At 36.5% G+C, this 16,307-nt stretch overlaps 1 protein-coding gene across 4 annotated transcripts in view; it reads right to left on the bottom strand.

Annotated features, from left to right (window-relative positions):
- Positions 1–16,307, bottom strand: part of SIPA1L1 (signal induced proliferation associated 1 like 1) — a 165,887-nt gene that overhangs the window by 134,136 nt on the left and 15,444 nt on the right. For all 4 annotated transcript variants that reach the window (XM_044664918.1, XM_044664919.1, XM_044664920.1 and 1 more), the window contains exon 3: positions 14,364–14,552. In XM_044664918.1, coding sequence (XP_044520853.1) covers positions 14,364–14,552 — 189 coding nt within the window. The remainder of the gene's footprint in view (positions 1–14,363; positions 14,553–16,307) is intronic.

The raw sequence follows: 16,307 nt of genomic DNA, 5'->3' as shown, positions 1-16,307 counted from the left end.
AAGGAAGGAAGGAAGGAAGGAAGGAAGGAAGGAAGGAAGGAAGGAAGGAAGGAAGGAAGGAAGGAAGGAAGGAAGGATATTTGAAAAAAAGACAACTAAAAGGTAGTGTGACAATGAATAGGGATAACATTAAGTTCTGCTTTTGGCATATACTGAAGATGTAATCCTGAACAAGTCAATTGGTCTCTCAGTGGTGCCAGGAAGTTCTCTAGGGCTATATAATTTAGAGTTCTAGCAGAGAGGTTCCCAGTTTGGCTTCAGAAAAAAAAAAAAAGAAGAGGAAAAAAGAAGCCATAAGACAACTTGTTACACTTCTCGAGTAGAAAATCTGGTTTGTAGTTTAAAAGTCTTATCCTGAAAGCTAAAGGGCCTGAGTTCTCATCATAAACAAGCTCCATAATACTTTTGTTTTCTTGAGGAAGTCATAATTTCTCTGAGTCCTACTTTCCTCATAAGTAAAACAAAAGGGTTGGATGGATGATCCTCTCAGGTATGATCCAGCTCTAAATCTATGACTATATAAAATTTAAGATCCCTTTCAATTATTCTTACCCATTTAAAAAAAATACTTTGCAAAGTAAAGACACTAGTTGCTTCTGATAGTAAAGACATAAGTTCTTTCTGTCTCACTCAGGCCAAAGGTAATTAAGAAGCCTTGGTAGTCTGAATGGGGTAGGGCAATCTTGTCCTGCAAGGGATGCTTTCTTGAAGAGACCTGCTTACTACCTCCTACTGGGAGAGGGGTGCAGCCCAGCTTTGCCTCCCCAGTTAGGAACTCTGCCAAACTCTGTGCTGCAGGGATTGGGGCACTGGGTCCTTGGCATGCATGTCATCTGCGGCATGTGCCATTGGTTCACCATCACAGTATATGGTCTGATTTTACTCTCTTCACTAATAAAAACACAACTGGAGAAAGATTTTTGTCCTGGGAGCCATGATATGGTAGAAGAAGAAAAATATGATATAAGGAAAGTGAATCTATATTGCATCTATAATGCAAGAAAAAGGCAATATAGGAGGATTCTGTTTATAATATTTGCCTTAGCTAGGTCCTGTTATAATAAATAAGATCTTTGATTTGGGGACTTATTTTCTCTCTAGGGTTATCCTCTGGTCTAAGTTCATTTTCTCTTTTCCTGCATTTGCTCTACTTGCTTCTGAAATCATTCTATTCACATGAAATTTTCATGAAAATGAATAAACCTTAACTGACCATGCTTAGTCATTGTGAGGCCCTCTAACATTTAAGGAGCTGATTTGTTCTGTCATGCAATTTATATCATTTTTTACATATCCTCTGCTTCTTGATTCAGTTTTCCTTTCCACAATGGGCAAGTCACTTAACCCACATCACCTAGCCCCTACTACTTTTCTGCCTTGGAACTGATACTTAGTATCAATTCTAAGACAGAAGGTAATGGTAAACAAAACAAAACAAAACAAAACAAAACAAAACAAAACAAAACAAAACACTTTATCTGACACTGAGTTAAGAGGCAGGAATGCAAAACACATCAAGAAGCTAATGCCCTCAAGCAGTTCATGTGTCCCTAAAAGGACAGGGCATACACAGCTAAGCCAAACATGTACTCAGGAGGTATTATGATGATACAATGAGCCTGGAAAACAAGAAAGCCCGATTAAGCAAAAGACAGAGTGAATAAAAAAAAACATAATATGAAGAAAAGCTGAAAATTTGAAGCCAGACCACGAAGGATGCCAAGCTTAGGATGGCAACCCACTGCAAACTTTGCCCCAATTGCCTAGTGAAATAGAACCTCTCTCCATATTTCACTCTGAAAGATGGCTATTACAGAAGATTGAAACAAGTAACTAAAAAGACTGGTGGGCACACAATACCTTGAGTTCAGAAGGATGCTTTATGTCCTACAAAGATATCAAAAGATATAAGACCTTATTTTTATCAACATTATAAGGTAGTTCTTGCTTGCCTCCCAGTATATGAGTGCATATGTACACATACACAGACCATACACAAACACAAACACACACTCACACTCTCTCTCTCTCTCTCTCTCTCCTGCATCTATAGTTATTCTGCTCTAAGAGAGCACATTTTTTAGATATATCATCTGGAATTCTTTAACTCAATCTATACTGAAGCCTATGCTTAGTGATGGCTCTTTATTATCTGTTCATAATAAGGACAGGCTTCAATATAGATTGAGGTACCACTTTGATGCCATGGGACTTATTTCATTGTGAAACTATACAGCTATTGACCGTCTTGCCATCTGTTTTTGAAAACTAAATTGATGGCCAAGAAGCTAATAACACTGGATCAAAGATATATGAAAAATGGAGAAGAATAAAGTTTAACACTTTAACAGAGGGAGGGGGCCAGATCATACAGGATTTTATGTTTGATTCTGGAGATGATAAGGAGCCACTGGTGATTAGAAAGATATGAAGACAACAATAACATACATTATTCCATTTATTTTGACCATAGCTGGTACTACGATCATTCAGTGGACAGGAGAGAAATTTCAAGGTCAATGATGGGAGACAGAGAGGGATAGCATTATGCAGAATGCTGTGGAGGACCAGATCGCCATGGATGGGAATCCTGAGATATATAGAGTAATTGTGGGTCTAAGAGAATGAGCAAAGGGAGAGGACTGCCTCCTGCAGGCAGGGGACAAGACTGGAGAGACCATGGCTGAAGACTAGATGACTACCAAGGTTGCCCATGACAAGGATACATAGATGGAGGAATGATGGGTAGAAATCATGAAAGATGGCAGCAAGGTGGTGAGAGAAGTATGTCTTGTCACTCTGGACCAAGCTATGTGATGAATGGAGGAGGGATGTCAGGGCATGGCAGCTTTGCAGAGGAAATTCCCAGGGCCACATGGCGCAGGGTGGTAGAATGCAAGGTGGAGAATTTGGAGAACAGGGCAGAGGCAACAGACCTAATGACACCTGCTTTACTTGCTGATACTGAATATTTAAAAATCTGTGTTACGGTCACATAGCAATGGTGATACATTCTGTTTGCCAAGGCTTCTTTACCTTCTACTGTCCTCTTTTCCCATAGGTAAAGAGGTGCACGATCCTCAGATGGCAAGATTTCAAGTCTCTCTAATTTCTTGGTCTTTTGGTTGTGCTCTTGTTCAGTCAGGTCTGACTCTTAGTGACCCTCTTTTGGGTTTTCTTGGCAATTACTGAGGTGGTTTGCCATTTCCTTCTTCAGCTTATTTTATGGGTGAGAAACTGAGGTAAACAGGGTTAAGTGATTTACTCGTGGTTCCAAAGCTAGAATATGGATTTGAGTCTTCCAGATTCCAAGTCCAGTGCTCTATCCACCCTATCACCCAGCTGCCCCCAATACATACTTCTTCTATGTAGAGCTTAGAACTTAATATAATAAGCTGAGATGAAAAATCTGAGTCCCATTTAATAAAATATAAATTCCTTGAAGGAAGTCTATTCTAATTGTGTTTTTGTATCCTCTGTAGCTGACACAGCTCCTGGAATGGAGAACATCTTTAATAAATGTTTCCTTAAGTTGAATTGGTCTAAGCATAGTGTTTGGGCAGCTAGGAAGTACAGTATATAAAGTGCTATGCCTGGAATTGAGAAGACTCATCTTCAAAAGTTCAAATCTGGCCTTATATACTTAGAAGCTCTGTGATCCTAGGCAAGTCACTTAACCCTGTTTGCCTCTGTTTCTTCATCTGTTAAATGAAATGAAGAGGGAAATGGCAAATCATTTTAGTACTTTGCAAGAAAACGCAAAATAGGGCAGAGTAGTATTGTAACTTTTGTGGTTTGAGCATACTATTTTTTTTTTGGAATACTGTTTTATATTGCTGACTCATATTGAAAGCTTTCATTAAAACCCTAGGTTGTTTTCATTTGTTGCCTAATTCCTTTTCAGTAAAAACATATTAAGTACTTACTATATGCCAGGTATTATCTTCAACTTTATGTTTAATGTGACACTATATTTAATCATGCTCTACGATTATAAAGAGAAAAAACTAGATTAGTGTATCCAAGTATCCAATTGTTCACAAAAATGGTATTTAATAATGGATAGATTTTTCCTTTTTTGTAAATCATAAACACTTCAGTTAAAAAAAAAAGTTGCTACCCTTTTATGCACAACTCACAATATAACCATGATCAACAGTAAGAATTGCCAAGGGAGGCAGGTAAAGGACTGAAGTGAAGGACTGATGTTTTTTATGTTTTTATGTTTTTAAATGGAAGTGATACAGTATCACATAAGACACATCTCCTACTGATTATACAATTAAATTTAGATGACTTTTTATGTAATGAAGTAACAAACAAATGCAGAGTTATTTCTTCTACCATGGAAATACTGAGTAAAAAAAAAAAAATCCTTCCATTCTGGTACCAATGATAAAGGACCATGCTGAATGGAATCATTGGCTTAAACTGGGCTTTGGTATTATTGAGTAATTCCAATCTATCTATTCTGGACAAAAGAGGCATTCCAAAGCCTCATTCTGATGTGCAGATGACAAGATTTTAGAAAGCTATGCTAAAAGAATACAATATACATCAAATAATTCCACCTCCTCAATTATACACTGGTACCTTGACACACGAGTTTAATTCGTTCCAGGGCCAAGCTTTTAACTCAATTTGCTTGTGTGTCAAATAGAATTTCCCCATTTAAATGAACAGAAATGCAATTAATCCGTTCTGGCCCCCAAAAAACACACAATTTTTTTGTTTTATATGCTTTTAAATAGGAAAATGTACTTTATGAATAATAAATAAAAATATTTATAGATAATAAAAAAGAGTGTAATGAAATAAACTTGCTTATGAAATGTTATTTACCTTCGAAGTGAGGTGAAGAAGCTGGCAGAGGATGTTTTCATTTTATGCACTATCACTTAACATAACTTTTTCTCTACACATGATAATGTGTGAAACAAGGATCATTACACAGCTCCAATGCATGACCTGTTGCAATTTCTTCTGGGTGTGTCTTTTCAATAAACTGTTTAATTTTTTCCCAAATCCTCAACATTTCCTTAATTTCATTTGTACTGATTACCTCATCCACACTAATCTCCTGCAAAACGTCCATACTGCTGTTGCTGTACTCCTTCAATTCCTCCATCAGGACCCATGATTAAAAGTTAAGAAATGTGCCCAAAAAACTGATAATAAAAATAAAGAAGAAAGCAAAAGCAATTCAATAAAGATGCTCACATGGCCAGATAAACACTGAACTAAACAAGACAGCCTCATGTCACTCGTGAAGCCAACCAAACATGCATCAGGCAATCTAGTGGAGGGTGGAGGAAGCTCATGATTCAAATATCTGCTCATGACCTAAAGCAAAAATTCCTGATTATGACTGCTCATATCTCAAATTGCTCATGACTTAAGGTGATCATGTTTCAAGGTACCATTGTACTGGAAAAGCTTTAAGTACAGAACCAGTATTAGATTGTATCTACTTTCTGAGATCTGGCCTAGCTAAGTGCAGAAAAGTTCACTGAGATGAGAAGAGCAAGCCTACCAGTAGGTGGTAAATTCTTTGGCCATGATAACCTCTGAAACTAAGAATAATACACAACAGTCATCAATCCTACGTTATCCTCCCTCTACAGTGAATAGGTAGGAGTAATAGGAAAGGGGGCAGAGGTCACAGTTTCTAGATTACTTAGAAACATTTAACTTGAATAAAATGGTATTAATTGAGAGTATTTGAGAAAAAGGATTACCATGGAATAGAATTTCAGCTTTTGTGGCAAAAAGGGTTGCAGAAAAAAAGCTATAGAAATTCTAAAGAAATTTTAGTTATACTAAAAAAGAAATGAATAATCAATATACATTCATTCATACCTACATACCCAAACACAAATGCATCCAATTACTCAATGACTACTTTGTAAAGACAGGAATATATAGGAAAATGGTGAAAATTTGTTTGGAACACTTGACTCTGGATTAAGAAAGGAAAAAGATCAAAGGCTTATATACACTACAGAAAGACTGAAACCTATATATCATATGAATCCTTTCTGAGAAAGGAGGTATGATATGAAAAATGCAAAATTGCTAAAAGAACAGATACTGACATGAACTGTCACCATTAGTTTAACTAGTATAAAGCATTTATCAAAGTATAAAGGTCAAAAATGCCTAAAAACAACATTAACCAGTAAGCACCCATTCTCTTAGGGTATTTTTAGACCATAATCTCATTCACAGTATATAGTATTTTATGGAGAAGTATGTTAGAAGATTATGAAGCAGTATGACCTTATGAAATAGTAAGAGTCATGTGAAAAATAAATTTACGAAAAAAGCTTGTCGATCCAATGGACCCATATTATCCCAAAAACATATGAGACTGAAAGTTGGGAGAAAGAATGAAAAATGGACAAAAACCAAGAGCCATCAAAGCTTCTCATTTATATCTGTGGCACTACACATCTGTATTCTAATATTTTAATTTTAAATACGCTGCATGAAAAAAGGAGAATGGTACCAAAAAACAAAAAGATTGGCTAGATAAGTTTAAGTATACCCAGTTAAAATCCATCAGAGAGGTAACATAGTTTGTAGGGCATTAAGGAATTTAGATTTTCAAGATAAGTTAAAAAGATCAAAAACACAAAATCCTCAGGGGAAAAAATATCAAGGACACTTATAGAAACCCACATGTCTACTTTCTCCTCTCTACAAGCCATTTAAGATTCCAGATCTAGAGCTGGAAAGGATGTTAGACGAAATCTAATATAACCTCCTCTTCTTAGAGATAAGGAAATTGAGGCCCAGGAAGTTAAGTGATTGACCCAAAGTTACAAAGGTAGTAAATATCAGAGATAGGTTAGAACCCAAGCCTTTTGAGTCTAGAGCCACTGTACTTACATAAATATATAAAGAATTTGTCATGGTCATCTTCGATGAGATGAAAATGAAAGGCAGAACTGCCAAGGTTTCACAAATTATATTCTCAAATCTACCATCACATAACTGACTAAAAGTTGCACAGATAAAAGATCTTTCTGTTTGTTTTTCATGGAGTATTAAAAAAAATCATATTCAGTAGGACAAAATTTGTTTTAATGTCCTTCCCTATAATATCTCTGATGTATATGTTGTCTATCCAAAATTACTTCCTAAGTAATCTGATCAACAGGAGAGAGAGCTTTGTTTAATAAGCCTAAGAGTATTAATATCAAGCAAAGCATGAAACAGAGAAATATATGTTAGCCAATTTTTTGACACCAACATGAAAAATATTTAGCATAGAGTCCAAATGGAAGAGCAATTGACGCCTTATTAAAAGCAATATGGGAGACTCTCAGAAGATGGCGGCAGAGTAAGGAGCAGCTGCTCGATCTCCCCTAACCAAAGCATACAGGACTCCTCAAGGGGAAATAAAAACGAACCCAGACAAACAAAAGAACCCCACAACAGGGAGCAGCATTGAAGGTACGCAGAATCGGGGCATTTCCATGCTATAAAGGGGTGAAACAGCTATCACTAAAACGCAAGAGGAAGAAGCCCCTTCACCCTCTCCCCCCATACCACGCACAGCTCCAAGGCCAACGCACAAGAGTGAAAACAGGATTGGGGCAACCAGTAAACCACTAGCAGCCCCAGGGTTTGTACCTGTGAGTTGCCAGACGTGGGACCCCAAGTGGCTGGGGGGACGCACAGACTTTCCCGAGCCTATACATGGGTGAAGGGTCTGCCCTTGGCACGAAGAAAGATCAATAATGCAGGGACTTTCCCCAGCGTCTAGGCAGATGAAGGCTCTGCCCCAGGCGGAATAAAGAACTCTAACGCAGGGATTTTCCACAGCATCTTGCAGGGGTGAAGGCTCTGCCCCGAGCGAATAAAGATCTATAAAGCAGGGACTTTCCCTGAGCGTATGCGCGGGTGAAAGCAGTGCCCTAAGTGTGAATAAAGATTTCCAGCCCAGGCTAGGACATCAAGTGAGGACCCCGAGCAGACTGGAGCACGGCTGTGGAAGCAGCCCCCGAGACCACTGAAGGAGCCTTGGGCAGAGGGGCAGACCCAGGACTACCAGGAGGCCTGACCCCAAGGACAAGAAGACCGGAGCCATCGGAAGCTTAGAAAGCGCAGGCAGACCCTGAGTGAGAAGACAAAGCTGAAAAGGGGCGGGGCTAATAATGGCAAGCCATAGAGAAGCCCAGAAGAAAAAGATTACCAAGAAAAACTCTGGAACACTTGACAACTTTTACACAGAGAAAATCCAGACAACAGAGGAGGACAAACAAATAACCAAACCTCCCCCAAAAAATGAAAGCTGGTCACAAGCTATTGAAGAGTTCAAAAATGAGATGCCGAGGAAGATGGAAGAAATCTGGCAAGAAAATAACAGTTTAAAAGGCAGAATTTTGCAATTGGAAAGTGAGGCAAGTCAACTGAAGACCAGAAATGACCAGAATGAAAAGGAAAACCAAAAGATTATAGCCGAAAACCAGTCCTTAAAGGCTAGAATCGAAAAATTAGAAGCCAATGATCTCTCAAGACAACAAGAACAAATAAAACAAAGTCAAAAGACTGATAAAATAGAAGGAAACATGAAATATCACAATGAGAAAGTGACAGACCAAGAAAACCGGTCTAGAAGAGACAATTGGAGAATCATTGGTCTTCCAGAAAAGGCAGAAATTAATAGAAACTTGGACTCCATATTTAAAGAAATTATTCAGCAAAATTGCACTGAAGTTCTACAACAAGAGGGTAATATAGACATTGAACGGATCCATAGATCACCCTCTACACTGGACACAGAAAAGTCAACACCAAGGAATATAACAGCCAAATTGAAGAGCTATCAAGTAAAAGAAAAAATCTTACAAGAAGCCAGAAAGAGACAATTCAAATATCAAGGAGCATCAATAAGGATCACACAGGATCTGGCAGCCTCCACGCTAAAAGACCGCAAAGCTTGGAATACAGTATTCAGAAAGGAAAGAGAGCTGGGCCTTCAGCCATGAATCAACTACCCATCGAAACTGTATGGGCATTCAACAAAATTGAAGATTTCCAAGTTTTTGCACAAAGGAGACCAGGACTAAATGGAAAGTTTGATACCCAACCACAAAAATCAAGAGAAACATGAAAAGGTAAATAAGATACAGAGGGGAAAGAAAGAAAACTTATAATTTTTAAATTTGCCTTTTTAAGGGCCTCAGTGAGATCTAATTATCTGTATTCCTATGTAGAGAAATGTTATGTTTAATTCTCTGTAGTGAACACTATTCACTATTATAATATTCACTATTATAGCAACCAGAAGAATAATTCATAGTGAGAAGACAGGATACTAAATGGTCTAAGATGACATGGGGGGTGGGAAAGAGGGAGGGGAATAGTAGGGGACAACAAGAAAAATCTGAGTAAATAAGAAAAATAGGATATTCTATTACACACAAAGACGGCATGGGAAGGGGAGGGGATAAATACTATCATAAGAAGGAGAGGAAGAGAGCATTAAGAGGGAATAATCAAACCTTACTCTCAGTGTAATCAACCTGGAGAGGGAAGAGTAGCTTTATTATCCATTCGGAAAAAAAATCTATCTAACCCTACTGAGAAAGTCAGAAGAGATAAACCAAAGGGAGCAAGGGAGTGGGGAGGTCAAAAAAGGGAGGGGAGAAGAAGGGGGAGGGAATTCATTAGGTTTTTAAAAAACAAAAAGAGGGAATAACAAGGGAGGGGGCAGAAAGGGAAGTCAATCAAGGGAGGGGATAAGGCATACCGGATCAAAGCAAACCACTGGTTTAAAAGAAAATAGTGTAAGAAGAAGGAGTGGGACTAGAGGAGGATACAAAAATGTCAGTGAATGCACAACTGATAATTGTAACTCTGGATGTGAATGGGATGAACTCGCTCATAAAATGGAAGCAAATAGCAGAGTGGATCAGAAACCAAAATCCTACCATATATTGTCTACAATAAACACATATGAAGAGGGTGGACATACACAAGTTTAAGGTCAAGGGCTTGAGCAAAATCTTTTGGGCATCAAATGAGAAAAAGAAGGTAGGAGTGGCTATTATGATTTCTGACAAAGCCAAAGTAAAAAGAGATATGATTAAAAAAGACAGGGAAGGTCATTACATCCTGATTAAAGGTAGTATAAACAATGAGGAAATAACACAAATAACACTACTCAATATATATGCACCAAGTGGTATATCATCCAAATTCATAAAGGAGAAACTGGCAGAGCTCAAGAAGGAAATAGATAGTAAAACCATAATAATGGGAGATCTAAGTATTCCTCTTTCAGATCTAGATAAATCAAACCAAAAAATAAATAAGAAAGAGGTAAGAGAGGTGAACAAAGTCCTAGAAAAATTAGATTTAATTGATATGTAGAGAAAAATAAATAGGGACAAAAAGGAATACACCTTCTTTTCAGCTGCACATGGTACATTTACAAAGATTGACCATGTAATAGGGCATAGAATCATTGCAAACAAATGCAAAAGAGCAGAAATAATAAATGTAACCTTCTCACATCATAATGCAATAAAAATAATAATTAGTAAAGGCACCTGGACAGGCAAATCAAAAACTAATTGGAAATTAAACAATATGATTCTCCAAAACCAATTCGTCAAAGAAGAAATCATAGAAACAATCAACAATTTCATTGAAGAGAATAACAATGATGAGACATCCTACTAAACTCTGTGGGATGCAGCCAAGGCAGTACTCAGGGGGAAATTTATATCCTTGAGTGCATATATTAACAAATTAAGGAGGGCAGAGATTAACGAATTGGGTATGCAACTCAAAAAATTAGAAAGCGAGCAAATTAAAAATCCCCAGATGAAAACTAAATTAGAAACACTAAAAATTAAGGGAGAAATTAATAAAATCGAAAGTAAAAGAACTATCGAATTAATAAATAAGACTAGAAGCTGGTATTTTGAAAAAACAGATAAAATAGACAAAGTACTGATCAATCTAATAAGAAAAAGGAAAGAAGAAAAACCAAATTGACAGTATTAAAGATGAAAAGGGAGACCTGACCTCTAATGAAGAGGAAATTAAGGCAATCATTAAGAAATATTTCGCCCAATTATATGGCAACAAATATAACAATTTAGGAGATATGGATGAACATTTACAAAAATATAAACTGCCTAGATTAACAGCAGAAGAAATAGAATACCTAAATAATCCCATATCAGAAATAGAAATTGAACAAGCCATCAAAGAACTCCCTAAGAAAAAATCACCAGGACCTGATGGATTCACAAGTGAATTCTATCAGACATTCAAAGAGCAACTAATCCCAATACTATACAAATTATTTGATATGATAAGTAAAGAAGGAGTCCTACCAAATTCCTTTTATGACACAAATATGGTACTGATCCCAAAGCCAGGTTGACCAAAAACAGAGAAATAAAACTATAGACCAATCTCCCTAATGAACATAGATGCAAAAATCTTAAATAGAATATTAGCAAAGAGTCTCCAGCAAGTAATTAAGAAGATCATCCACCATGATCAGGTGGGATTTACACCAGGAATGCAAGGATGGTTCAACATTAGGAAAACCATCCACATAATTGACCATATCAACAGTCTAACAAACAAAAATCACATGATTATCTCAATAGATGCTGAAAAAGCCTTTGACAAAATACAGCATCCATTCCTATTGAAAACATTGAAAAGTATAGGAATAGAAGGACCCTTCCTAAAAATAATAAACAGTATATACCTAAAACCATCAACAAGCATTATATGCAATGGGGATAAATTAGAAGCCTTCCCAATAAGATCAGGAGTGAAACAAGGATGCCCATTATCACCTCTATTATTCAACATAGTACTAGAAACACTAGCAATAGCAATTAGAGAAGAAAAAGAAATTGAAGGTATCAAAATAGGCAATGAGGAGACTAAGCTATCACTCTTTGCAGATGATATGATGGTCTACTTAAAAAATCCTAGAGAATCAACTAAGAAGCTGGTAGAAATAATCAACAACTTTAGCAAAGTTGCAGGATACAAAATAAATGCACATAAATCATCAGCATTTCTATATATTTCCAATATATCACAACAGCAAGAGGTAGAAAGAGAAACACCATTTAAAATCACCCTAGACAATATAAAATACTTGGGAATCTATCTACCAAAACAAACACAGCTATTATACGAAAACAACTACAAAACACTTTCCAAACAAATAAAACTGGATCTCAACAATTGGAAAGCCATTAATTGTTCATGGGTAGGATGACCTAACATAATAAAAATGAACATCCTACCCAAATTAATTTACCTATTTAGCGCCTATCAAATTACCAAAAAAATTCTTTACTGAATTAGGAAAAACTATAACAAATTTCATTTGGAATAACAAAAGATCAAGAATATCAAGGGAAATAATGGAAAAAAATGTGAAGGAAGGGGGCCTAGCAGTACCAGATATTAAACTATACTATAAAGCAGCAGTCATCAAAACAATATGGTACTGGCTAAGAGACAGAGAGGAGGATCAATGGAATAGACTTGGGGTAAATGACATCAGCAAGACAGTGTATGATAAACCCAAAGAGCCCAACTTTTGGGACATGAATCCACTATTTGACAAAAACTGCTGGGAAATTTGGAAAACAATATGGGAGAGATTAGTTCTAGATCAACATCTCACACCCTATACCAAGATAAATTCAGAATGGGTGAATGACCTGAATATAAAGAGGGAAACTATAAATAAGCTAAGTGAACACAAAATAGTATACCTATCAGATCTATGGGAAAGGAAAGATTTTAAAACCAAGCAAGAGTTAGAGAAAATTACAAAATGTAAATTAAATGGTTTTGATTATATCAAGCTAAAAAGCTTTTGTACAAACAAAAACAATGTAGTCAAAATCAGAAGGGAAACAACAAATTGGGAAAAAATCTTTATAACAAAAAACTCTGACAGGGGTCTAATTACTCAAATATACAAGGAGTTAAATCAATTGTATAAAAAATCAAGCCACTCCCCAATTGAAAAATGGGCAAGAGACATGAATAGGCAATTTTCAGGTAATGAAATCAAAAGTATCAATAAGCACATGAGAAAGTGTTCTAAATCTCTAATAATTAGAGAAATGCAAATCAAAACAACTCTGAGGTACCACCTCACACCTAGCAGATTGGCTAAAATGAAAGAAGGGGAGAGTAATGAATGCTGGAGGGGATGTGGCAAAATTGGGACATTAATGCATTGCTGGTGGAGTTGTAAAATGATCCAACCATTCTGGCTGGCAATTTGGAATTATGCTCAAAGGGCTATAAAAGAATGCCTGCCCTTTGATCCAGCCATACCATTGCTGGGTTTGTACCCCAAAGAGATCATAGATAAACAGACTTGTACGAAATACTTATAGCTGTGCTTTTTGTAGTGGCAAAAAACTGGAAAATGAGGGGATGCCCTTCAATTGGGGAATGGCTGAACAAATTGTGGTATATGCTGGTGATGGAATACTATTGCGCTAAAAGGAATAATAAACTAGAGGAATTCCATGTGAACTGGAAAGACCTCCAGGAATTGATGCAGAGCGAAAGGAGCAGAGCCAGAAGAACACTGTACACAGAGACTGATATACTGTGGTAAAATCGAATGTAATGGACTTCTGTACCAGCAGCAATGCAATGACACAAGACAGCTCTGAGGGATTTATGGTAAAGAACACTACCTACATTCAGAGGAAGGACTGCAGGAGTGGAAACAGAAGAAAAACAACTGCTTGAACACATGGGTTGAGGCAGACATGATTGGGGATGTGGACTAGAAACTACCACACCAATGCAACTAACAACAATATGGAAATAGGTCCTGTACAAGGACACAAGTTACAACCAGTGGAAATGTGCATTGGCCATGGGTGAGGAGAGAGCGGGTGGTGAAGGGGAAAGTAGGGGTATGAAGCATGTAAACAGGTCAAAAATGAATATTAATAAATGTTTTATTAAAAAAAAAAGCAATATGGTTCTGACAAAGTTCCTTTAAGTGGATTGCATTGTGAGGCTTTTATTAATCCATGAATCACTGAAAAGTCTACTAAATAAGATCCAAAATCTCTGAAGAGTTTGGCCTAACAGTCTACATGGGAAAAAACAAGAGGGAAAAGAATGCCCACTGTCCAGTCCAGGATATGCCAAAGGTCAGATAGTTCATTATACTAGTCTATCAGTACATATATCTTGGATAGATAAAGAAAATAGGCAATGAGCTAACTGGGCTCTCAACTGAGTAGAAGAAAAAAAAAAAGGGTGAAACTCTTTAGGAAAAATAGTTCTACTCAGATGAAAGGAACATTATCTTCTAGAATTTCACTTACCCCTTGCTCATCCAGTTTCATGAGTTGTTCTGTGACTTTAGGGGTGTTGAAGGCCAACCTCAGACACTGAACATTTAGCTCAGGAATTACATGCTCCAGTACTTCTTTCAAGGGCAATCCTCTAGCTGTACAATGTTTTGCAGTTGAAGGGATGGCATCTTCTAGTACAGCACCTCTTAATGTCAGGAGCTAGAAGAGAAATATATTTTGGTAAGGCTCTTCCAACATACTGGTATGCCTCAAAAGGCTATTATTATATAATTTAGTAATCTTAACCAAGTCCTATGGCTTCATGTTTAGGGAGGGATGAATTATTTGAGAGGTTATATAAAGAAAGGAAGAAGAATCAGAGAGAGCATGAGAAACTTATGTTAATATTTATGTATGAGAAAATGGGGCAAATATCTTAAGAATGACTGAAGAAAGTCAAGTAGAATCCAAATGGTGTATGTAATGAAAATAATTAAATAATCTAACAAATAAAAAAACTTTTCAAAGACTATGGCTTACCAAGTTTCAAATTCCTCTGGAATTTAAGGCACTCCACAACTGGGCACAAGCCTACATTTCCAAACATATATTACTCCTTCCCATAACAAACATTTTACTCCAGCCAAAGTAGACTGTATCCAGCTTCCTAAACACTCAGTGGCTGAGCTTTCATTCCTTCTCATCTTTACTCACTCATTATGTCTGAAACATTCTACTTTACTATCTGTGCATGCTAAAGAAAAAATCTATTTAAACTACCTCAGTGCCTATCCAAATGAAATCTTACCTTCTTTATTCATCTCTGCTTAATCTTTTCCCTTTTTTCCTTCTCTTCTTAGATTTCTTTCTTCAAAACAACTTTATCTATCAAACTCATAAAGTACTTTCTTTTATAATTCTCAAATGAACTAATGATAAAATATTGTATACTGAAGTAATGTTTTATCTCTGTAAACTATAACTTCAAAGAGGGTAGGAACTGTAGTTAACCAACTTTGTATTCTCCCCAATCCCTCAGTGGAGTTCTACACAGAGTAGGCACTTAAAGTGTTCACTGAATAGCGATCAACCAAAAAGTAAAAGGACAAGACATATTAATTTTATTCAAAGCTGATTCAGTAAAAGGACATTAATTTTAATCTAATTAGAACATGTTAGTAGGAGAACCCATGAATATAAACCTCTTTTTGTTCATTTCCTTTTTTACTTAAAAAGTCTTCTTTCTCTTCAGATGGAATGTGCATTTAAGTTAACAAAAGAGTCAAAGGGAAATTCCTATGTATTAACAACTAGCTCAGGAAGAGGTAATGCTCCTTAGGCATAAACTCTAATGGAGTCTTAATTCCCAGGAAATGCCATGTACCACTTGTTAATCTAAGTGTAATGTTGCCTACGGAGGGGAGAAAAAAAGATTTGGAAAAGATAAAATCAATATGCTGGCTTCTATTAATCTTCCTACATAAGAAAGAGACTTATGCTATTTGTAGTGAGCATACCTGATTAGCATATTTCCACTTTCATTTGCATTTAATTTTTCACACAGTACTGATGATGGGAAAAACTTTGTTCTTACTATTTAATATCTAATTCTGACAAAAATAGAGCCTTTCTCTTCTCATATATACATATATGAAAGCACAATAACTCAATTGTTAAGGTTTTCACTTTTATTCTGTAACAGGCCATGGGAACTGAGACCACAAACATTCCCTATTTAGAAACAAGTCTCCTAATTCTATTCAGTACATCAGAGGCAATTGGAAGACAAATAGTTAATTTCACAAAAGATGAAGTCTGTGGAGAAAAAAGTAAAGAATGATCCTCCTTTTACAAAATTACTTTTGCTCTTAATAATTTCCAGATCATTAGTGTTATTAATGATTAGGCCCATGTCTTACAGAGAACAAAGGCAGTCAAAAAAGACTGGCTCCAATGTGAATGTGGCTTACATTA

The sequence above is a fragment of the Gracilinanus agilis genome, chromosome 2, assembly GCF_016433145.1.
Source record: "Gracilinanus agilis isolate LMUSP501 chromosome 2, AgileGrace, whole genome shotgun sequence".
In the NCBI taxonomy this organism is placed as follows: Eukaryota; Metazoa; Chordata; class Mammalia; order Didelphimorphia; family Didelphidae; genus Gracilinanus; species Gracilinanus agilis.
This window is presented reverse-complemented; position numbering and strand designations above follow the sequence as displayed.